General features: G+C 37.7%; 1 protein-coding gene across 4 annotated transcripts in view; it reads left to right on the forward strand.

Annotated features, from left to right (window-relative positions):
* gatad2b (GATA zinc finger domain containing 2B) overlaps positions 1-18511 on the forward strand; it is a 96888-nt gene extending 78377 nt beyond the window's left edge. For 3 of the 4 annotated variants that reach the window (XM_088010020.1, XM_088010022.1, XM_088010023.1), the window contains 6 exons: positions 180-347; positions 6975-7344; positions 7608-7810; positions 8668-8778; positions 9684-9879; positions 12058-18511. In XM_088010020.1, the coding sequence (XP_087866146.1) occupies positions 180-347; positions 6975-7344; positions 7608-7810; positions 8668-8778; positions 9684-9879; positions 12058-12194 (1185 nt within the window). In that variant the 3' untranslated portion in view covers positions 12195-18511. The remainder of the gene's footprint in view (positions 1-179; positions 348-6974; positions 7345-7607; positions 7811-8667; positions 8779-9683; positions 9880-12057) is intronic. The other variant, XM_088010021.1, reaches the window with a different exon arrangement.
* Positions 18512-24857: the final 6346 nt, after the last annotated feature.

The raw sequence follows: 24857 nt of genomic DNA on the forward strand, positions 1-24857 counted from the left end.
GAAAATAGAGCACATCGCCCCAATTCTAAAGTTCTGACACTGACTTTGTGTGTTATACAAATAAACTAGTGAGAGAGAGAGAGAAATATATCCTTGAATTTTAAAGGGTGGTGTTCTAGTCCTTAAGGTAACAACCCTCATTTCCTTCTAATGCTGTTTGTTCGTTCTTCCTTTTTTAGGGTCATACAGTCATTCGTTCAGCCAATACCAGCCTGCCTCCAATGCTTATGTCCCAACGAGTGATAGCCCCCAGTCCATCCCAACTACAGGGCCAGAGGGTGTCCTCCAAAACTGGGATGCCACGATCCAGCTCATCCAGCATGACCAGTGCGGTAAACTATCAGCAGGTGGAAATTTCTCCTGGCCTCATTTGTTCAAGCTTTAACTGTTTTTTTGTTGTTGTTGTTGTTTTGACCAATGAAAGAGAATTGGTCAGTGGCTAGAATAAAGTTGTCTACCATAGCCTATTTAAGATGTTTGACAAGGTTTTAGTTCTGTGGCCAGAGTTACTTCACTTACTTATATAGATATTTAGAGATCATCTCAAGGCAATAAAACGACCCAAAAGTTTTTTCTATTCACATATGAACACTCAGGCTTTTAAAGATGCTATGGGAAAAAAAACATCCTTTAACTTTGTTGTAATCCTGCACGGCTGCATCTTTGATTCCCAGCCATTTATTACATGTCTTTCCCTTCTTTCTTTGCACTTCTTTCCTGACTGCACCACCAGTGACAAAAAACTTGGTAACACTTTATTTGAAGGGTTGTGAATAAGACTGACATGACAGTCATAAACATAACACCTGCCGTGAACCTCAGTAAGTCTTAATGAATATTTGACTGTTGTCATAAAGTGTTGTCATAAAGTGTCATTCTTTGTATTAAAGTGTCATCATGACACTTTAATACAAAGTTGACATTATTCAAAATGTCTTCATTATGACGGCTTGACATTAATCTAGACAAAAATGCAATTCATATTCCCACTACCTCAAATAAAGCGAAACAAGTAGGACCAACAATAAAGATTTCATTAAGCTTTATTACACTGTCAAATGATTTAATAACAGAGTCAATAACAATTTCTTTTACATGAAGTAAAGTGGAACAAGAAGCACCAGTTATGAATATGTCATTAAGTGTTATTACAGTGTCATTAATATGAACTTTTACCTCAAGTAAAGTGAAACAAGTAGCGACAGTTATGAAGATGTGTCATGATTTGTCGGTGTTGGTGAGGAGGTAGACGCAGGTAGGCCCAGGTTGACATTGTAAAAGTTGATTTTTTTGAAGAAAACACAGGAACGCAAGGAACTGGCTGAAGACAAACAAAGAGACATGAGACGCATGACAGCAGAACAGACTGGTATGACACGACTAGGACCCGACAAGAGACAAAGACAACAGGTGAGTTTAAATGCACAAGGAGGGTAATCAGGGAAGAAACAGCTGGGATCAATCAACAGATAGGACAGGACATCACAGAGACTCACAGGGGTACAGGACACAGAAAAACCAAGAAATAAATACACATAAACACAGATCACCACAAGATGTCATTAAGTGTCATTACAGTGTCATTAATATTAACTCTTACCTCAAGTGAAGTGAAACACACTGGACTATTTATAACTGCCATCATAGCTGTAGAACAAACCCTTTGTACATTGGAATAAAACAAAATATAAATTGTTTTTCAGAGGGTTTAACGTCTGGTCAGTATGTTGTTACTCTGAAATACAGATTGAAAAACTAAAACAGAATTACTTATTCTGTAACTTAAGAAAATAGTTTCTTTCAACAGTAATTTTTTTTTTGCTTTGATTGTGTCAGCCATCTCCGTTATAGTCTTCCTGTAATGCTCTGAAAACAGGAGATCTTCTTCTTCTCTTCATTTCCTGACAACTGCTCTTTGAAAGTGTCCAGGAATGCTCAGAAATTACAGCTGTAGTTACAGCAATAGTTAATCATGGAGAAAACCTTTTCATGAATTCAAACTTGGTGAATCTCTTCTGGACATTCTCATAGTTGGTGATGACTCAATTCATTGCGGTCACTTAAAAAAAGAACAAAAACAATTAAAGCTCCGCGGAGCCTCAAGCGGCCCTCGCAGCCAAGCGCCGCTCAAGCCTATAGCCACCGCGGGGGTTCCAGCACCGCCTCCCGCCGGCCACCGCCGACGCTCGCGTGCCGTCCTCCACGCGATCCGCTTCGATGCCTTCGGCAGCGTTCCCTGGCGATGCACCCGAAATCTGGAGCAGATTGGGCCATGTGGCAAGGAGATACAGCTGTTTGATTAAGCTAGGGGGCGCAGTGGAGTCAAATTGCAATTAAACTCTATTGGGCTTCTTAGAGGTTCACAAGTGTCACTCATAAAAACTCTGGTGCAAATCGGATGATGCGTTTGTGAATAAGAGACGATCGTATGCATATGGCGAGGGACAGCCATTTTTGCCACGCCCCCACGGGTCAGGAGGCATTGATAGAGTTCATCTTCATCTCATTTTATGTCAGTCTGAAAAGGATGAAACCTATATGAATTAGAGAGTAAATGTAAGACATACAGTAGAAAAAACAGGTGACTTCCTGTCGGAAGTGGGCGGGGCTAAGGTGATGTCATCAATCGACCACCTAACTTTGATGAGGGCTGGTCTATAATGAGACATAGAAAGTCTCATGCAGCTATGACCTTGTATGTGCATGTTATGTCACTTTAATGTTTTAAGGCGAATAGTCAAAGTTTGGGACTAAGCCACGCCCACATGCTTTGACACACAAAAATTCCTGTGATAACTTCTGACCTTTAATGTCTCAACTCTCTGCTGACTGAGTTTGAAGTCTGTATCTTGAAAGCTGTAGGAGGAGATAGATCAGATCCGAAGTCTATGAAAAACAGTAAATGGCGGATTTGCATCCAAAATGGCCGACTTCCTGTTGGGTTTGCACCATGGCTCCAAGAGACTTTTTTGTAGGGCCTGATATTATACAAAAGTGTACCAAGTTTCATAATTCTAGGTTAAAGAATGGCTTGGGGCTGCTTATTTAAAAAATTCTAGGGGGCGCTGTAGAGAAATTAGGCCACGCCCATCAACGACTGTTATGGAATCCTGTTCGGGGACGAATAAGGATGCATCCTAGTGAGTTTGGTGCAGCTGGGCTGAACGATGTGGATTCGAGAGCCAAACGTATGGCGGCGGCGTTCCCTCTGCTTCGCCGCGCTGCCATGGCCACGCCCTTTACTGAAAACTCTTGGCGCTTTAAAGCAAGTGAGACCAACATGTTATCTGTCATCCATCACAGAATCATCTTGATTAGGTTGAGAGAGCCATAGATGGAGCTTTACAAGTCAAAAAAAGGCACTTCCTGTTCTGAGGGGGCGGGGCTTAGATTACGTCAGACTATGACGACATAGGATCGTCAGGCATCCCACCAGGATCACTCATGTCAAGTTTGGTGCAGCTGGGGTCAAAATTGTGGAATCTGCAGCCAAACGTATGGACACGGCGTTACAGGTCACTTCGCCATGCTGCCACGCCCACCTGCTCCATCAAAACCAAGCAGGGGTGGAATCCATGACACACCAACATGTTTTCTGTCTGTGGACACAGGTTCATGTTGATTAGGTCAAAGGGGTCAGATAGCGACCGTTCACAGTAAAACATGACACTTCCTGGTCTCAGGGGGCGTGGCCTAAGTGATGTCATCATTTGACCATTGTGTATTGTAGGGCACCCGATGATGATCAATCACTGATAGTTTGGTGCCTCTGTGAGTTTTTTTGTAAAAGTTATAACCGTTTTGTCTTTCATGGCGAATCCATGAACTTTGACCCCAGGTAACCCCCCTTCAGGAAGGTCGAAAACGCAAACCTTTGATAACTTTGGATCGGCCATGCCTTATGAACGATCTGACCGAGTTTGAAGCCGATCGATCGAAATCCCTAGGACAAGTTCGATCAAATGCGAACCCTGTGAACGGCCAAAATCGGGTCAAAATCGGAACTTCAATCCAAAATGGCCGACAATCTGTGATACTTGCACTATGACATTAATTGTAAATTCTGAGTGTCTTGGGGAGCTCTACAAGTGTACCAAGTTTCAAGTCTCTACGATAAAGTAAGTGAATAGGAAAGGGTCTTTTAAAAGTTGCTAGGTGGCGCTCTTGAGCCGTTTCAGTTGCGATTTTTGGGAGGACCTTAAAATACGTAATTTTTCACCGGGCTCTATGGCCCCGCCAAGTTTGGTGAGTTTTTGAATATGATAAAGCCCCCAAAAAGCCCCCTAAAAAGGGTGGCAGAATCGTAATAATAAGAAACAGTACAGGAACAATAGGCTCTCGCAGCGCTTAGCTGCTCGGGCCTAAAAAACAATGTCATCATAATTCAGCATTTATTTAAATACCATTCCAAAAATGCCCCTTTCTGCACACTGTCAGAATGGTAGACCGGCAGACACATGTCTCGTTAACATGACTGTTTGTTATGAAGTACAATACAATTATTTCTTAACACAAATAGCATAACTAAAGCTGAACAAAATTATTCTGATCAAATATTTGTTTGGCAGAAGTTCAGACAGACTGCCACTGTTATTCAGATTACATCATTTAACGTATAGTTTTAGGCACGAGTGTATCTTTTCACTTAATGAGCATTCAAAATTATTTCCAACCAGATACTCTGACTTATTGATGTTTACAAGAAGTTTATTAATAAATAAATGGATTTAACACCAGTTTTTAGTTTTCTAAAACGTAACTTATTAACTCAGCTGGTGAATGTTGATCCTGCTCCCCCTTCTGCACTTACCTGGTCGTCCACCCCACTTCACCTGGAGAAAATAGTAACACAAAAATGACTTACCTAATTTTCTTTGGGAATATTTCATCTGCTTCTTTCTCTTTGGTCAAATAGGAACTTCTTTCTCTGGTGGCTGGTCCTTATTATCATCCTCCACACGTAGCATGTCTTCATTAGCCAACTTTGTAATACCCACCATGTTTCGTAGGCTAACATGGGTCTTCATGTGGCTAAAGTTGCCAAAGCAAAGAACTGTCACATCAGCCAAGTTGCTAAATAATGCACATAAAGGATAACTTTGACTTTTTATTTGCTAGATTAAAATTGGAGGGGAAAAACCTATTTGCCTGTCTTTAAAATAAGTTTAATATTAAAGGCTAATGTTGCAGTAATGGAGTTTAATAACTTTAGCTAACATTAACTTACAGCAAGGTAGGATTGGCTTGAATTGCTTATAACTAACATTACAAAGAAAGAGAACACAGTCAATGTTATTTTCTCAAAGAAAATGTAAAGTTAATAAGACGCATACCTCATGTATTGTGTCAAACTTCGACTTCTTTTTAAACAGGAGGTCTGGCCGTTATAACTTGTTCATAGACATAATATAAGGGTTAGGGTAGGGCAGGGTTAAGGTAATGATAACCTTATATTATGTCTATGCACTTGTTAGGTTGGCCCCACAAGATGGAAGATTTCTTCTTCACCAACTCACTGCACGCCTGTTTGTGCACTGCTGCCTCTCATTGGTGGAGATGGTGTATTGCACCACTTTAAACAGCCTTAAATAATGTTTCAAATGCTAAGTTCATAAGTGCTTTGTAGACATCTTGTTGTAGAACTTCAGATCAATTTGAAATTGCAGACTAAACAAAATGGCAGAGCAATATAATATTACCAGATAAAGCTACATAATTTTTAAAGTTTAATCGGTAATACTCTTATAACAAATTTATGATAGATCACTATTTCTAGGTTAATGTCAAGTTGTCATAACAAAGATATTTTTGTCTAGATTAATGTCAAGTTCCATAACTTGACATTAACAAAGTTGACATTTTGAGTAATGTCAACTTTGTATTAAAAACAGAATGACACTTTATGACAACAGTCATAAACATTCATGAAGACTTACTCATGTTCAAGACAGGTGTTATGTCATGTTTATGACAGTGTTATGTCAGTCTTATTCACACCCCTTCAAATAAAGTGTTACCACATTTTTGCTATATGGAGCATTTAATGCAATTTTTTCTCAGACACACTACTTCCATTTCCATTTATATTAGCAGTTACTTAATATAGACAGTTAAGAGATTAAAATATTATTTTAATCTCTTAACTGTCGCCCCCAAAATACTTGCATGTAAGTCACTGAGTCCATGGGGACACTGTTGTCCTCATGCTTTGTAGACATCTTGCTCTAAAACTTTAGGATCAATTAAATTAAGAAATTGAAGATTAAACAACATGGCAGAGCAATATAATATTGCCACATAAAGCTAATTTTTAAAGTTTAATCGGTAATACTTTTATAACAAATTGACATTAATCAAGAAATCATGATCTGACAAAAGTCAGATTATGATTTCTTGGTTAATGTCAAGTTGTCATAACAAAGACATTTTGAATAATGTCAACTTTGTATTAAAAGTGTCATAATTTACCGAATGACACTTTATGACAACAGTCATAAATATTCATGAAGACTTCATGTTTATGACAGTGTCATGTCAGCCTTATTCACACCCCTTCAAATACAGTGTTACTAAAAACTTTCAAAAACTATTGAGTGGTTTCATAATATTTCTCTCCACTTCAACCAAGAAAACAATAATTAGGACATTGTAAGTTAATATTTTGTTGAACATTTTACAAAGGCAGAATATTCTGCTGTTAAATAAAGCTGAGGTGTCATACTGGTGTAAAACAATTGTTTGAGCATATATTTGCTATGGTTTGTGAATGTTTGTTAGTCTTACAAAGCCATAGACTGCATTTGATCCAGAATGTGTTCCAAGTGGAACCTGTTAGAAAAGTTGTTTCATTTCTTCTATTCAAAAATTTGGCATAAAATTTAGGGACACAAGTAATGTCCATGTTACTTCCTAATGGCTGCATTTTCATAATTTGTATTTTGTTTTGTTTTTGATAACCCTAATATGTCTTACAGGCCAGCCAGCAGGTGGCAGCTTCCCAGCGCTCCAGCTCTAGTGCCATGTACATGAACCTGGCCCACATGCAGGCAGCAGCAGCAGTGGGGGCCAGTGGTGTGACAGGTGGTCTTGCTGGAGCTTCAGCAGTCAGCCCATCCACCATGTCTGGCTCAGCCAGTGGAGCAGTTAGCTCCATGGCTGACCAGGCCAGCAGTCAGGCAGCTGCCAAGCTGGCTCTACGGAAGCAGCTGGAAAAAACCTTGCTGGAGATCCCTCCACCCAAACCCCCAGCCCCACTGCTCCACTTCCTCCCCTCTGCAGCTAACAGTGAGTTTATCTACATGGTGGGCTTGGAGGAAGTGGTACAGAGTGTCCTGGACAGTCAGGGTAAGTACTTAAAGAAACAGTTTTATTCTCCAAAAAAACTCCAAAAAACAACTGAGATGTACGGACAGACAAAATATGAGTATTTATTTTTGTAGCAAGATACCAATGACTATTCATATGAGGCTCTGCAGCGAGTCTGCCTCTTTTGTAGAGAAAGAAATTGGTTTAAATTTATGGAGTGTTGATAAAAAGTAGAAGAATGTTTGTCAGAGTACTTAAAGTGATGGATATCTGGTTGTACTGAAAAAATGTGTTTTGTTTAGGTAAATTCAGGGGATCTTTGGCCCGTATGGAGCCTTTCTTCTGTGCCCAGTGCAGAACAGACTTCACACCCCACTGGAAGCAAGAGAAGAGTGGCAGAATCCTCTGTGAGCAGTGCATGACATCCAATCAGAAGAAGGCTCTGAAAGCAGAACATACCAACAGACTGAAAAATGCTTTTGTAAAGGCTCTTCAGCAGGAACAGGTCAGCATTGATATGGTATTGACCAGTTACTGGTCTGAAGTTATACATCTGGTATAAAAAGCTACACTTTCAAATTGGGAAAATATTTCTTTATGTCTTTATAAGATGAAACAAAGAAGTAAGACAAAGTTCTAGGGTGAGCACAGTTCAGATCGGAGCTGTGCCTCTCCTTCACCATTTTAACACATTTGGTCTCTTTCATTTTTGTTTTCAAGAATGATGGCGGTGTTGTGCACCAACTACTTGGTTGTCAGTCTAAAATTCTAAATCAATATGGCTAATAAGTCCAGTGCAAGGAAGCTACTAGAGCCTAAAACCTGGATAATTATCCAATTAATGTTCGCTTCATATGTCAATCATGAGAGGGCAGAAAAGCAAACCCTGCAATAAACACGATGATATAATAATTTCTACAAAAGTTAGCATATGTTTATTTAGTCTGTTGCTTTGACGTTCCACCAATAAATCTTTTGAAGCGACCAACTATATCACAGATACTGACTTTAGTCCTACATTGCATTTAATACTTGATTTTTTTTAGATATTTTTAGCTCAAAAATCTTATTTGCAATGCATTAACACATAAAAGTCTGTTCTTAGAGCAATTTGTAAGGCACCAATGTGATACGTTTTTGGTTTTTGTTGGCCATTGGATAATTTTATCTTTTATTTTTAAAACACTGTAAGTTGTAAGGTTAACTTTGAGGTTTGAGGACAGAAAATCTTTCTTTTTCATGTGCTACTTAAGTTGTTTTTGTTATCCTTCCTTAAAATCACACTGACCAAGACCATTGGTAAGGCTTCACCTCTAAGCTTTTCATTGTGAGTAATGATCTGTAACTGTGTGGGTCTGTCAGGAGATTGAACAAAGGCTACAGCAGCAGGCAGCTCTCTCTCCCAGCTCCGCTGCTACTGGCTCCAACGTCTCCAAGACTGACACAATGATCCGACAGCATGCCCTGCGCCAGGTACACTGCATCACTCTTCATAATGTTTTAGGAATGTGTGCTGGAAGTATTTATGTTGCACAAATTAAAAAAAACATTGCATTCATGCCAAATTAAATGTTCTCTATTATTATTGGATAATTGAAGTCTATTTGACAATTTTGATGTTAACTGAGAAGATTTACAAGCACATCTGTCGCAAAAACAGTTTATATATATCAAACACAGAGTTACATTGCTATAGCAATTGTGATGTTCAACTTTAAATAATTCTAGTGTTTCTTCAGGTGTACCTTTGAAACTGTGGTTTCTTCATCAACCTTAGAAAAATGAGCTGTTTAACAGTAGGGTTTACTAAACATTTAATAATTCACAGAAACAGGTAGGGGAAGGGAACAAAACCATAGGACAAAGAACCATAGAATTTCCTGAATTTTCTCTTGAATTTCATTGAAAATAATTTTGGAATGATATGATCAGACCTTTTGGTTTCAGAACCAAGTAAGTTAGCTCTGTTCCTTGAAACTGGAAACCACCAACCATCCATCTCCTAGTTACCAAAAGTTACACAATGTATGCTTTCTGATCAGAGCACACCCAATTTGCTAAATACTCTTACTAGTTATTTTTAGTAACCGTAATGTCCAGGGGATACTGGTGTGACCAAAATTGAGATATCTTATTTTTGCCTTTTGATTCTTTTAAAAATAGGGAATTTATGATCATATAAAAATATCTAATTCTTGTATTGTGGACAGGAATTGTTTTTATTTTTAATTGAAGAATTATGTGTAGTTGAAGTAGATTATTCACTAAATTTCCGAAGGTTTTGTTAGCAACTACTTTATAAGTGACTAAAATACATAAAACTGAGCTGTGTGATTTTAGGTGAAGTTAGCGATGATGCTTTGTTTTTTTGTCTCTAGGCTCAGCAGCCTCAAGCTTCTCTGCAGCGAGGTTTGTCTAACTCTGCAAGAGGCGTCCTTTCCAACTTTGCTCAGGCTTCTCAGCTGTCTGTGGCCAGCAGCCTTATGGGAATGAGCAGCGCTAAGCACTGTGGTAGTGGTGGGAGTAGTAACAGACTGCAGCACGACAACCGCCGTCAAATCTACAACATCCCAGGTAAGGACAAACTATTAGATTTTTTTTTACATAGATAGACGTTAATAACTTATGAACAGCAGAATGTATATTACATTGTTTCAGTATTTATAAAATAAAATTGTGAAACATCTCAGTATCTTAATTGTGATGCACAAAGGCAAATGTTTGAACAAGTTGGCAGAGCAGAAACAGAAAATAAAAGCTAAAAAACTAATTTCTGAGAAAACAGTGATTTTTGTTCGGGGTTTGTTGGGCAAAGTACTCCAGTTCAAGTCATAAAGAAGCACTTCCATTCTTTAAAATTAGAATATCTGAGATTTTAAAATGGTAAACTTTGTGTTTGAATTCAGCCTGTTTAGAGTCAATCTGAGCCATTTGAGAAGGTGTGGGGGAAAAATCAAAGTTGACTAGAATACTGGGCTTTATGTAAGCTCAGTATGTCTAGCATACTGTATGCTAGGCATATAGTATGCTTTTGTTTTGGTTTCGGCTAGTAAGTTGCAAGTTTGAAGTAAACACATGGCTCATTAACATCTCTAACACATTACTCAACCCATGCTGGTAACGGGTGTTCAAATACTTCAGAGATGACATCATCCACAATAAACATACAGGAATGTTTATGGTGGATAAACCATAAACATACTGAATTGATGTCCTGTAGGTGAATCACAGAACTTATTTTTTTAGAATGCTATTACGATCTTTGTGCAACCAGCAGCAAGGTGGCACACAGATTGTGTTTTACACTTCTTACATTCTGTTTCTAACATTTTTGTAGTAATAGCATTCTAAAATTTGGTGGCGAAGCAGTTATTCCACTGCCTCGCCACCAATATAACTGTGACAAGGCAGTGAACAGTGCACTGTACACAGCAGGATGATCAATTACAATTATCATAAGCGATGATCTTAGAACGCATAACGTTCTGTGATTTTCAGGAGGGAAAAATCGGGACCAAAAATTGTGCCATGTGAACTAGGCTTAAGACAAAACCTGACAGCCTTGTTGGAAAATGGAACAAAAGCTGAAAACTTCTAAAAATATGTATTTCTGACTAGATAAGCCAAGTCGTACCTCCTGAGAGTATTGATGTGACGTTCCCATTCTTTCTATGCTGTGAACGGAAGGACTCAAGCCTCAGTTAGTGACAGCTGTTCTTATTTTTTACAGCTTGCTTATAATGCTCTGCACTCACTTCAATAACTGTTGCTATTTTCATGTAACTTAAAATGATTTGACAGGGTTAGGATATCTTTTATGGTGCAGAAGGGATTTTTGTTTCAGCAAGAGCAACTCAAGTCTATTTTTCTTTTATTATCATTCTAAATTAAACTTGCCCTAAAGCAGTGGTTCCCAAACTTTTTCTGGGCCCCCCCTATGGATTACAAATAGCTGTCTGGGACGTGTGTGAGGGGGGAGGGGGGATCGACACAGCCCCCCTCAGTTTTTGAACCTCTGCCCTAAAGTATTACTAATACACCAAACATTTGTAGTAAAGAACAATATTTGGGTAGCTGACATTTATATTAGAAAATGTTGTATTTTATGGAAATACATAGCCATTTTTTCTGTGGTTGTTTTGCAACATTCAGACAAATATTAATTTTACTTAATATAGATGATTATACTTTTTTGTGAATTTCACTCATAAAAACTGTATAAGGGATAAAATTATTTTAGAAAAATTGCAAATGTTAAAAATTTTAAATTTTTAATGACTCTTTATAGTGAGTGGATCCTGAAGATTCAGTTCCCTTCGAAGATCCATAAGTCCCATCAATAGTTGACAGTCAATGCTGGGGTGGGGTTATTGCAAAATAATGTAAATGATGGCCTTTAACACCCCAGATTGCTCAGCAGGTTTGGGGAGAAACTTTCAGAGCTGCTTTCTCTGAAATCTCGTTTTCTGACTGCCAACATTCAAATGGCCATATTTTCTTCTTTTTTTTTTTTTTGATTCCCATGTGTTTGACATAATTGGAAAGATTAGAAGCCACACTTTCAGAAACTGTAAATAATTCAAAACGTCCCCAAGGAGACTTGTTCATGGTTCAGTTCAGTGACATTTTTTTTTGTTCATATACCTATTTATACATACCAGTGTGCTGGCTGTAAGTGGTGGTATTGTGTTTCCTGTGTGGTTTAGTGCATCAATCTTTTGTGCTCAATATTTGTTTGATTTGTTCCTATAGGGTTAAATATTGCCTACCTGAACCCTGCAGCTGTTGGAGCCCATAAGACTTCCAGCTTAGCAGACCGGCAGAGAGAGTACCTGTTGGACATGATCCCACCTCGGTCCATATCGCAGTCCATCAGTGGGCAAAAATGAGCCCCATTAATTTCTCATGTGTGTCAGAGGCCAGCCTCGTTTGATAACTTCCCCCACTCTGAGGCACTCCCAGATCAGCTGATATGTCAACCCCACAGTTTCATCGCATGCAGTGCCTGTCCGTGTGCCTACCTTAGACCAACCCATGAGAACCTACCAAGCTGAACAAAACACAGACTGTCAGTGCATCTCAGTTGTTCTTATTATAGCAGAAATTCACTTCTTCTGTAATTCCCTTTATAATCACTGGTGGTAGCGCCTATACTTGCAACTGCCATTTAAGCTTAAGTTAGTGTTATTCATTATGTTATAATTTGCTTTTGAAGTGTTTGTCTGATATTTCTATTTCTCCACTGTTTACCATTTACTTCAAGACACCCAGTCATTGTCAGTTTAGTGAGATCATTTGAAAATATTCTTTTTTTTTCTCACTTCCAAAGCTATTATGACTATTGATGAGAATAGAAGATCAGCAGGGTTCACTCTGGTTGCTATGCAACATAAAGTTACTCTAAAGTTTGTAAACATGATTTGTTTGCTAAGTAGTATTTAAAGAAAGTGAAAAATTCTATTAGGAACAAAAACGGATCATATTAGGCAGCATTTGATCTTGAAAGACTATGCTGTTTTAAATAATTGAACATTTGAGAGCAAAGTGCTTACCATGGATCATCTCAATGACCAGCTTCAAAGACCTCATCAGTCATCACAACGATCCACTCCCAGAACTGATTTCAGCCTGGGGTTCAGGGTTATCTGGATATCTTGGAGAGGACCCCTAACCAACTTCAGTACCCACCAACTGAAAAAGAAAATTATGTACAAAAGAGAATCTTGTGGAAATTAAGTGTGGAAACCCTCTCCACCATTCTTCAGTAAGGGGTTTCCTTTGTTTTATTTAGGATGCCAGTCTTCTGCTGATCTGATATAGATGTGTTGCTGACAAGTATGTGTAGGACATTCTGTTACTGGCACCATCAGATGAAGCAGGTGGTGGACTGATGAACGAGAAGACAGAGGAGCATGAACTTCACATTGTTAGTCCTCACCTGCCAACAACCTCTCCATGCAGCTGTCCTTCATACTTTTACCTCTTCATTATTCACATAGTGAACTCTTTTTATCCCAGCAGTTCCTTTACAGAGTGTACAAAACATACAACTTCAGTCTACATCCAGATCACAGATTCTGTATCTAAAATACCCAAATCTGGGTTCTAGTTCCAGTCTGTGTTCTTACTTTTGTAATTCCTGCATCATTTCTTTCCCGTTCTTTATATTTGTTTCTTTTTTTGTGCAGCGTCTCCAAATGATTTGGTGGCCTACCTGAGAGGTGTCGGCCACTGGAGACGATAATAATCTAAGACATTAACTGTTGAAAAATCTATGGATTGTGTATAGATACCTAGCTTCAGAGAATAAAGGGTGTGGATGTTTTATGGGAGAGACATGGATCAATCAATGTGTGCACATTGTGCTCGCAAGTTGCCTCACTCAAGAGGAGCACTTTTCATATTTCCAAATGGAAATTTTGTTTGTTTTCTGGTAAAGAGGAAATGAATGTTGGATTGAAAGTGCATATGCATTGTTTATTGCTGATTAAATGTTTAGACCCCTGAACACATACCATCCTAACTACAGTATTCTGTCAATCTTTGAAACACCAACTAGTTTAAAGTGTACCCAGTTTGACTTTTTACTGTAATGTTTCATTTTCAATGCCATTTTAACAAATATTAGTATCAGATTCTTTTCACTGATGGAGCCTTCCTCTCACTTGTACCTTTCTTGTAAAGAAAGGTATAACCTTACTTTCCCTACACTTCAAAAATTGTATCCTGTACACTTTTTTCTGCTTTGACAGACAATCTCGATTCTTCTGTGATATACTCAGTGAGCAGGATATGGGCTCTGCTGGCAATTCAAGGTTTGACCTTTTGATTTTCATGTTCTTGGCATTGTAAAAGTCTCCAGCATGAAGGTGCAGTGCTTTGTGTTTTCTGTGATAGATGGTCTTGTTGTAAGGGACCCTTTATGTGAAGGCCTTTGCACAGTTTCATTGTGTTGATGCCAGGTCCCAGTGGTTTCTGGACCTCTTGTCTGATGAGGAAAACTTATGTGATAAGCTGCTTTGCCAGCTCATAAGAGGAAATTAAGTTTGCGAGATTTCTCATCTCTGGAGCTTTTTGCATTCTTTTATTTGTTCCTGAGTGATGACATGTACAAATTTCGATAAAGATTTACTCTTTGCACAGTAATTTTTTTTTTCTTGAAAGTGTCCATGTTGTTTTCTTCATTCTGACTGTGGTTATATTTGCACACTTCTTTATTTGCAGGGTCTTTAGCTTCATTTTGAACGGGAGTTGGTGCATGATCCATATTCACATTTTGTTCAAGCAGGACTTGAAGAACTCTCACATATAATAAAATGTTAGTTGCACAGGTCCTTGCATCTACATGGACTCTGAGACCATAAACTGCATGGTAGACTGCCCAGGCCACCTGACTGAAGCTGTCTTAACCATTGTGCTTAGTTAGTTTGCAATAACTCAGGTATTTCAAACAGCGTTCACTCAGTATTCAGTATTATTCATGGATATGCAGGGACTTCTAAGGTGATTTTGAGGGGAAATCGATTCAGTTCACACTGGGGTTGTCACAATGCTAAAGTTTCATACAGATGTTAAGAAATACTCAATATAGAGGCAACATTTCTTTCTTTTTTTTAAAAAAAAAAAGAAGGCTTCTTTCTAGTTAAAAGCAAAAATGCAAAAGAACTATGATTAATTAAAATATGATTAATTTTTTTCTTTCCATAGTTGGGGCATAACCAATAAGTATTGAACAATTTAGCTTATGGGGTCAATTTATATCGATTTTGACACAAATCAATATCGTTGAATAATTTTTTTTCTAGTATCTATTATATTGAGATATTTATTATTTTGACAACCCTTGCTCACAGTACTCTGGACTGAAATATTTCCTACACCACATTTTATTATCTTCACTTATCTCAGAAATCTGTCTTACCTGAATGAAAGCAAAATCACATGGAATATTTTTAAACTCTTACCCATCTCTGCATCTAGATAGGCACACATACGCTTTTAAAGTATAATATTGTGCCACATGAGAATCAAATGTCTTTCAAGTTCTGGACAAAATCAGTTCTAAACAGATTTTTCTTGATTCTTTTAACTGTAGGTATGATTCCATTACATTTTTAAATTTGCATAGTCTTCATGCAAGTATTCACCTTCACTTGGCCTGGAATCGCTTTTGCTTGAATTTGCTTGAATTTGTTTGGGGCCACTTCAAAAAATAATCCATGGTGCCCTACACAGTCAGTACAGAGGTGCATTATAGTAAAACTATACAGTTGAATAAATACATTGATTAAATTAAATCATCCAAATTGACTTCACCATTAATTTACAACAAATGCCATGTCTACGGAGAAAAATGGGTCAATTCATATCCAAATATAGTAAATTCAAGTCATTTCAAATTCAGTTCAGTTCAGTGCATTTCACTGCAAAACATTCATATACTAAGGTTTGAACTCAGTTTTACAATTTCCTATGCATTTAACAGAAATTTATCACAAGATATCAGTAAAAAGTTGTAGGAAGCCCAATCAATAACATCAAGTCATTGACATTGCAGCAACCCTACCTCCTGAGCTACAATGTGACCACAATAAAAATGAAATATTGTTTTAAAAAATGCAACTTAGTTTAGTGTGAGTGGCCACCTTCAAGGACTGACCAGGAGTTAAAGGTCAGGAAACAGGCACTGAAAACAGCCTTTCTAGTAATAGAAACTTGTATTTCAGCATAGGCCTAGTTTTTCTGGACCACTTTGGACTTTTAAAATTTTGACAATTTTGCACATGGACATGCAATATTTGTAAAATTGTTATCTTACAGTCTTACTACAAATATTACTGTAGTGTATTTGTAGTAAAGAGCACAAAAACATGTGGTACTCCTAAACTTAACTTTTTGCGTATGTTAATTTTTGAATCAACATGAACAAACTGAATTCTGTTGGACAAATATGAACTAGCCAACACATTTTTCAATTGGGCCTAATTAGAATCCCAGCCATCCATAATTGTATTTAAAGGCACAGTTTTTTTTACTTTGGTTTGTAAGGTAATCTTAATTAAAATACTTTACTCTTAGTTTTCATTTTCATGATGCAGATCAGTCTTTCATATTTTAACTAGTCCCTATAATTTATGACACATATGAGAGTGAATGATGTTACTTTTGTCAACAACTGATGCTGTCTTTATATTTAGCTTAGTTCTCTCCTCTCATCCCCTTGATGTTCTATCTGTTCATCAAGCACAGCTTTTTCAAAGCATCCTCACTCCATCAGATAGTTTTTCTGGGTGGCTATGCCTGACATGTTCTCTTTTCAGTATATGTGATTTAAATTTGTATTATCTTCCACAGGTAAGATATTCTCTATCCTTGCCTCTTAAAAGAATGACAGTTCAAACAAATCTAACGTTTAGCTGTATACTTTGAACTGATTGCAGTGAGCCTTACACTGTTCTGTTCATTGCTCTGTGTTCTTTTATAACAAACTGACCAAATGTCAGTAACACTTAGCTTATCAAAAACATTTCTCCAATAATACAGTAATTCTAGGCTCTACAACCTCTCATAAATGTTTCAGTTGGATATCAACTTTAGCATCTCAGAAATTAAAGTTGTGTGTCTTTTGTGTGTGTTTTTTAAATTGTGGCCGCCCATTGAAGCTTTTTGTATCGCAGTAACTGCACCATGCACATTGTATTAGAAATCCCTGATTTATTTTTCAAGTAGACATCCACATGAATACAAGATGGTTGTGTTGTAGTAACTCAGTCCTGCCAGTGTCTGCACCACATTTATACTGAAATATAAGCATTAGGTCTATAATCTGCTTAATTGCCTTTTTTTGGTTTTCTATTTAAGTTGTCATTGACTTAAGTTATCTCTTATCCCGTTGGAGGAACAGTTTAACTTGTATGTAGCAATGTTATATACATTTTTTGCTATCTGCACCATGTTTGGACAACACTAAACAATGCGACACAGTTTGTGTTATAGTTCTCCTGCCAAGTGTAAAGTTGAATTTGAGAAGGAACCAAACCCTCCTGTGTCTCATACCTTTCTGCAGATGCATCCATGTACTTTTATGTTTGGACTTTTTTTTTTCAGCTACATGTATTTAGATTTCTGAAATAATTTTATTCTGATGTCTTGACGAAGTTCAGTTTTCTGTTTTATTGCAGTTTTAAAAAAACAAATGTATTGACTATTGAAATAAATGACACAATATTTGCTAGGTTTGAAGTAATGACTTATTGTACAGAAGCATTTTTCCTCCCTTGTACTGAAAAATAAATTAAATGGGTGTACATTGTGTAGAAAAGCAAACAAAAAGCCATGAATATTGTGAAGCTTGTCATTTTGTTTTGTGATCACTGTGTATTATTGTGTAACAAATGTGCAAAACGTTAGGGATTCCATTTAACCCTCTCCACTCCCCCACCCCCATCCACCCAACCCCATGTGGTCTTGCTAGATGCAATTGCTTGATTTATATATATTTTATTTTATTTTAATTTTATTTTTTTTTTTTTTGACTAAAGTTTGCAGTAAAGTGTTTACTGATTCAGGTGAACAACATTTGCAGTCAATGACTGAGCTTTTGAAGCATTTAAACTTGATGTGTAAATTAAGGTGGGAATGGAAGTTTTTTTTAATTCAATTGCTATTCTTGTTTGAACATGGTGTAAAGGAGCACTTATATATATGTTACAGTAGCTTATAATTTGTGAAAGTCCAGCCTACTCAGACAAGATGTGTTCATGCTAAATGATGGTGACCTGATCATTCTGAATCAGTGATCACTTTTTTTGCCAATACCAGCATACAATAGATGTGTTCCTGCACTCTTTGACTTTCTTGTATTGGTTATTGTTGCTTATGCTGGAAAAATACACACCGCAGAATCCAGTTCATCAAATAATTTTATTTGCATTGTGATGATAATGTTGAAACAGATGTTGAAATCAACCAGAGACGAACTGAAAACATTTTTGTTTTGCTTACATCAATCCTGACCTTTTGCACATACTTGATATTTAACTATCTTCAAAGGTAAAAAAAATAATAATGCTGTTTGAATACTGCCAGTTGATTGACAATTATGCATTGATTGAAAAAAAAATAAGCTAATTTTGGAGGAATTAACTTTGTAATATTTATCTCTTGCAAGCTATGTTTAATAAAGGTTGAAACAATTTGCTTCAAAGTGTGATGTCATTATCTGAAGTCCTCAAGTTTTGTATTTTGTCTACTCCCATAGGTAGGCCTAACTACCTCCCAGTTTGAAGTAATATTAAGTAACACAGTGAATGTAATATTTCAAACCCCACAATAATGTGGGGTTTGACATTATTGTGACATTATTATGGTTAATGTGCTCAAAAGATCACTACCATTTACTTCCCCTGTTTTGAATTTATATTTGCTCTTCAATGGCATGTCTTCTGAACAGCTACAAAAGAAAACTCAACCTTTTGTTGGAAACATTACATTGGTAATATTAAAAACTGATAATTGTTCAACGTGTCCCATTAGAAGTTTTTGCTAGCTTTGATTTTTTTTTTTTCCTTAAAGAACCAGCACTATATTCTGCTGTGACTTGCAAAACAACCTCATTATCCATCAGACCACCACAGCTATCAAGTTTTGTAATAAAGATGTCAGGCTTCACTCAAACCAGCTATCCCCTGCATACTTTCATCAAAGGTACGGTTTATTTCCAACACAGAGTGAAGTACATTGTGGTAAGTGGATAAATATTAACATTGCATTCAATTAAGTTTTGCATGAATCACAAGATTAAATTGTCAGTGTGTGTCCTTTAGAGAGTGTTTAATATATATGACAGTGATTGGGGTGTGCTAACTGAGTGCTGTGCTGGGAAATGAGTCAAAAGATTTTGTGAAAGACTGAAATGTGACAAAGATGCAAAAAATAAAAAGAACTAATTGGGGAGGGGCCTAATGCACTTTCACATTTGATAGTTGGGATAGTGGTCTGTGTAACTACTATTAAGTCTAACATATACAGCTATAGTGACTCATATCTGTGAAGTCACTGATTTAGCTGTGTAGTTTCACATCAGTACATGCAAAGCGTACAACTTATGAATTTAGTAGTATTTTCGAACAGAAGCCCCACTTCATAAGTCTTAAAGAGATTTCATAAGAAATCTTATGAAATCTTTAATGATGCTTGAGGAACTGGTTATCATTAAGGTGCAATTAAAGGTGAAATCCTACAAGGATCCTACACCTGTATCAAGGAAATGAGCAATTTCATTTTTCAGCATTATCTGAAAAGATAATGAGATTAAACTTGGAGCAGCAGTTAAATACCACAAATGTATAGTACATTTTCAGCAACAAGGCAGTTAAAAGTGCTTTACATGAATTAGAAGGAAATACAAACAAACCAAAAGAGATAAAAGCTTATGGATGGGGTTAGGGCCAGCCAAAGCCTCCATGGGGCCCTAAGCAAAATTTGTTTTTGGGCCCCTCTAGTACTGTTAATGTGGACTAGCTGCAATCAGCAGTCCGATCATTAGATCATTCATATACCTACTATAAAACTTATTGCATCTCTGGCAGTGCTGTTTATATTATAGGATACAGTTATTGGCCAACTGATTTATCGACCAGTCGATTTCTGGGTGCTGATTCCCTTAATTTTGGGGGATCGTGATCGGCCGATACTTACATGTGGACCCCATCTTATCCCCTAATCTTATCTTCGTCAGCAAAGGTTTAAAAATCATCCTCTGTCCTCTTCTGCTCTACAGTGAGAGGTTTGACTGACAGACCAACCAGGTCAGGTCTGAACATTTGGAGTTAACAATATTCACCCCCCTGTTGCCAACTCAGTGACTTTTAGCATTATTTCAGACAAAAAAATAATATCAGCCAAAATCAAACCCGGCAGGCCAGGCTTTTTAAAGATCAGTAATCAGGGATCGGCCAGAAAACTGCAATTGGTGCAGCCCTACACACATATTCATGACATTCTTTGATTAAATAAATTTCTCTTAAGTGTAACTCCAATAGCTAAAAATTTAATTTATACCAGGTGAGTCTTTCTCCCCTGAGAATGTGGATTCTGAGCCTTTTTTTTTTTTACAGAAGTTTCCCATAACTTAGAAGTTGATGTAAAAATAATGTTTGTTTTAGCCACAAAAATCATTTTGTGGCTCAACAGCCACATTTATGCTCAACAGCAAACAACACATCCCCACAGGGCCGGCCCAAGGCATGAGCAAACTAAGCAGCCGCTTAGGGCCCCAGGGCCACCAATCACAATCCCCCAAAATTAAGGAAATCGGCGTCCAGAAATCGACTGGTGGATAAATCAGTTGCCCAATAAATGTATCCTATTTTATATATGTATAAACAGCACTGCCAGAGATGCAGTAAGTTTATAGCAGGTGTGTGAATGATCTAATGATCGGACTGCTGATTGCAGCCAGTCCACATTGTTAGCAGAACCAGAACCAAATTTCGCTTAGGGCCCCATGGAGGCTTGGGGCGGCCCTGCCTGCGTGGACACACCCGGCGGGTCACCCTGGATTTAATCATGATAACAGGATTTATGCTGTTTGGAGCTCATGGATTCCTGGCTTATTGACAAATTTGTGACGGAACTGGCCAAACTAGCGAACACTCAGACTGTTGGTGTGGACAGAGACTGCAAGTTGGATGTGAGTTTTGCTGAGACTTGCAGCCCTGAGGACTCTTAAGGGCTGAGGACTTAAGAGGACTGGGACTCTTAAGTCCCAGTACTCAGCTGGGCTGAGGACTTAAGAGTTCATTGAAGAAGCTGTGTTTAATTAAACTGATTGGACTTGATTAGGAAAGGCAAACACCTGAGAACTCAGCTCAGAGCAAATAAGGATCATGAGGTGGAAGCCAAGGAGCTCAGAGACAGAATTGTGGCAAAGCACAGATCAGGCCAAGGTTACAAAATAATTTCTGCAGCAGTCAAGTTTCATAAGAGCAGAGTGGCCTCCATAGTCCTTAAATGGAAGGAAGTTTGGGACAATCAGAACTCTTCCTAGACCTGGCCGTCCAGTTAACTGAGCAAGCGTGGGAGAAAAGCCCAAAGGTCACTGCAGCTGAGCTCCAGAGATGGAGATGGGAGAAAGTTTCACCAGTCGGGGCTTTATGGCAGACGGAAGCCTCTCCTGTCAGACATATGAAATCCTGCATAGTTTGCCAAAAAATACATAAAAGTCTCTCAGACTATGAGAAATAAAATTCTCTGGTATGACGAAACAAAGATTTTATTTTTTGGTGTTAATTCTAAGTGGTATGTGTGGTTTTCTCCACATGTGGTTTTTAAGTGTGGAGAAAACCACACATACCATGCTCAGGACCTGTCCAATACAAACTCAACAGTGAAACATGTTGCCTGGTCTGATGAGTCCTGATTTCTGCTGCGACATTTGGATTGTAAGGTTAGAATTTGGCATCAGTAACATGAAAGCATGGATCCATCCTACCTTGTATCAACGGTTCAGGCTGGTGATGGTGCAATTGTGTGGGGGATATTTTCCAGGCACACTTTTAATTGGTTCTCAATTAGTACCAATCGTGTCAACGGCAAAGCCTACCTGAGTATTGTTGCTGAACATGTCCATCCCTTTATGACCACAGTGTACCATCTTTTGATGGCTATTTCCAGACCCTCCATGTCATAAAATGCAAATCATTTCAGACTGGTTTCTTCAACATGACAATGAGTTCACTGTATTCGAATGACCTCCACAGTCATCAGATCTCAATCCAATAGAGCACCTTTGGGATGTGGTGGAACGGGAAATTTGCATCATGGATGTGCAGCAGATAAATCTGCAGCAACTGTGTGATGCTATCATGTCAATATGGACCAGACTCTCTGAGGAATGTTTCCAGTACCTTGTTGAGTCTAAAGCATTAAGACAGTTCTGAAGTCAAAACGGGCTGCACAGTGGCGCAGTTGGTAGAGCTGTTGCCTTGCAGCAAGAAGGTTCTGGGTTTGATTCCCGGCCCCGGTCTTTCTGTATGGAGTTTGCATGTTCTCCCTGTGCATGCGTGGGTTTTCTCCAGGTACTACGGTTTCCTCCCACAGTCCAAAAACATGCCTCTCCAAATTGCCCCTAGGTGTGAGTGTGTGTGTGCATGGTTGTTTGTTCTGTGTTGCCCTTTGACAGACTGGCAAACTGTCCAAACTGCCTCTCGCCCAGAACATTAGCTGGAGATAGGCACCAGCAACCCTCCCAACAAGGTGTAAAGGGACAAGGGTGTAAAAAAAATGGATGGATGAAGGCAAAAGGAAGCAAGGTGTACCTAATAAAGTGGCCAGTGAGTGAATATGGCTGTGCAAACCAAAATAGTCAGATAGTTGCCTGAAGCTGACAAAAACATTAGTGTAGAGCTCACCAACTGACCATATGCTATGTGTGGCAATGTCTTTAAGAGGGGTTATCTAATATACATTTAGATAACCAATGTATATCTAAATCTATAATTTAGATATACATTTAAATTTTAGATAACTAAAATTAATGGGTTTGACATATATGCAGAAAGTTGCTTCTTTGAACCCAAGAAGGGGATAATTGCTAAGTGTACTTTAATTATTGTTGCTCTATCAAGATTCATGTTGAGGATTTGACCTCTGTTACTGGATTTGCCTAATTGACCACTACAGGGCTTCAGTCAGAAAGCACGCTGGTCATCAGTTGTTTAAGTGGGTTTTACTGAAGAATTGTAGTTTACAACAGTGCATTCCAATATATAGAGCAGTTTCTGAAAATACAGAAATAAGAAATAAATTTCTGATTTACTATTGTGATAAATTAAATATAAAAAATTAACACAAGTGAGTAAATAGACCTAAACATCAGCATTAATTCCTTCTGTCATAAGTGCTGTTTAAATTTGAATCCTGTAGAATAGTACCTGGAATCAAATCTGGCTCTAACTGCTCAAAGCTCAAGACTAACGGTTAAATACCAAATCACAACCATATTAACAGTAAAAATTTGACATTTAAAGCAGCATTTAGTAGCAGCCAAGCAACACTGTCAGAAATTATAATTAGCATATCTCATGACAAATATCACCACTCATATCATCAGTGACTGCTGCGCCACTTTAAACAGTAAACTAATTGGTTGCAGAATGGCAAGAAGAGAGAGGAAACCTTCAAAATCCATCTACCATCTTCAAATATCCAACTACTTGAATAATTCCACCTCACATCATTGCCTTTTGAGTTGATCCACATCCACAGTGTGAAAAACTGGGAAGATAAATATTCAGAAATGTGAAAGGTTTAGTGTGTAAAGTAAGAAGTTTAAGTCTTGGAACCTTTTTTTGCCCTAAAAATAGAAATATTACCTCATCCAAGTCTTTAAAAAAATGACATTTGATCTTTTAAGGGGAAACAATGAAATAAGTAAATACATTTTGGTGAAATATTAATTTTAATTGTGTTAACTCTGCCAATAAAATGATTTATTACAAAAGAAGGTTTCACAAAACAATACAATTTAGCCCAATTAATGCAAAACAAAAGGGATTAACGAACTCAAGAATGTCAAGTGCAAATTAAAGTTACAAATGTCCAAACAAGTCAATTTGAAGTAAACTCAAAATAACCCAGAAGGGGGAAAAAAAAGAAAACACAAAGGGAATGCTACGCACATGACAGTTAGCAGAGGATTAATCACTATAGCAACAGAACACAGAGAAAGGCAGAGCTGCTGGTTTGGACTACAAAGACGTCATCTCTGTAGTTCTAACCTTGGTGGAACACTTTGTTAATACAGAGGATTAACAAAGAGCAGAATGTCAAAACTACAAACAAGGTGGAACACTCAATTATTACAGAGGAGGTATGAGCTGGCATTTAGAACTACTTGCTGTTTGGGGCATTATATAGCTGGATTAAACAAACCGCTGTTACACATTGAATTAGTAATTAAAACGAAGCTTACTGAAAGTTTCAAAACTGGCTAATAATAATATTATTTTTTATGTTTTTTTTTGTCAGGATTAACATTAGCACAAATATTAGCATTTCACTGCCCCCCAATTAGTGCACTGCCTTGTGAAAAGGCTAATTAGTATTAGCCTTTTCCCTAAATTTAGCTATTAACTAATTTTCTTACTTACTATACAACATGCTAGTGATGCCCCACATGCTACTGATAGCATTCATGCTAACATTAGCATTTTGTCTAATTTTAGCTTATGCATTATTTTTAACATAATGACTGGTGCAAGTACAGCTTAGTCAACATGCTTCTGCCTCTCCACAGGTTATTGACTACAATTTTACGGAAGCGCATTGCTATCACGCAGGAAAAAAAAAATTTCGAGCGCTATCACGTTATAACGTGATACGTATGTCGTTAAAACGTGATAGTATCTCGTTAAAACGTGATACGTATGTCGTTAAAACGTGATACGTATGTCGTTAAAACGTGATACGTATGTCGTTAAAACGTGATACGTATCTCGTTAAAACGTGATACGTATGTCGTTAAAACGTGATACGTATGTCGTTAAAAC

The sequence above is a fragment of the Poecilia mexicana genome, unplaced genomic scaffold (genome assembly GCF_051168715.1).
Source record: "Poecilia mexicana isolate PSO_F unplaced genomic scaffold, ASM5116871v1 scaffold_11, whole genome shotgun sequence".
Lineage (NCBI taxonomy): Eukaryota > Metazoa > Chordata > Actinopteri > Cyprinodontiformes > Poeciliidae > Poecilia > Poecilia mexicana.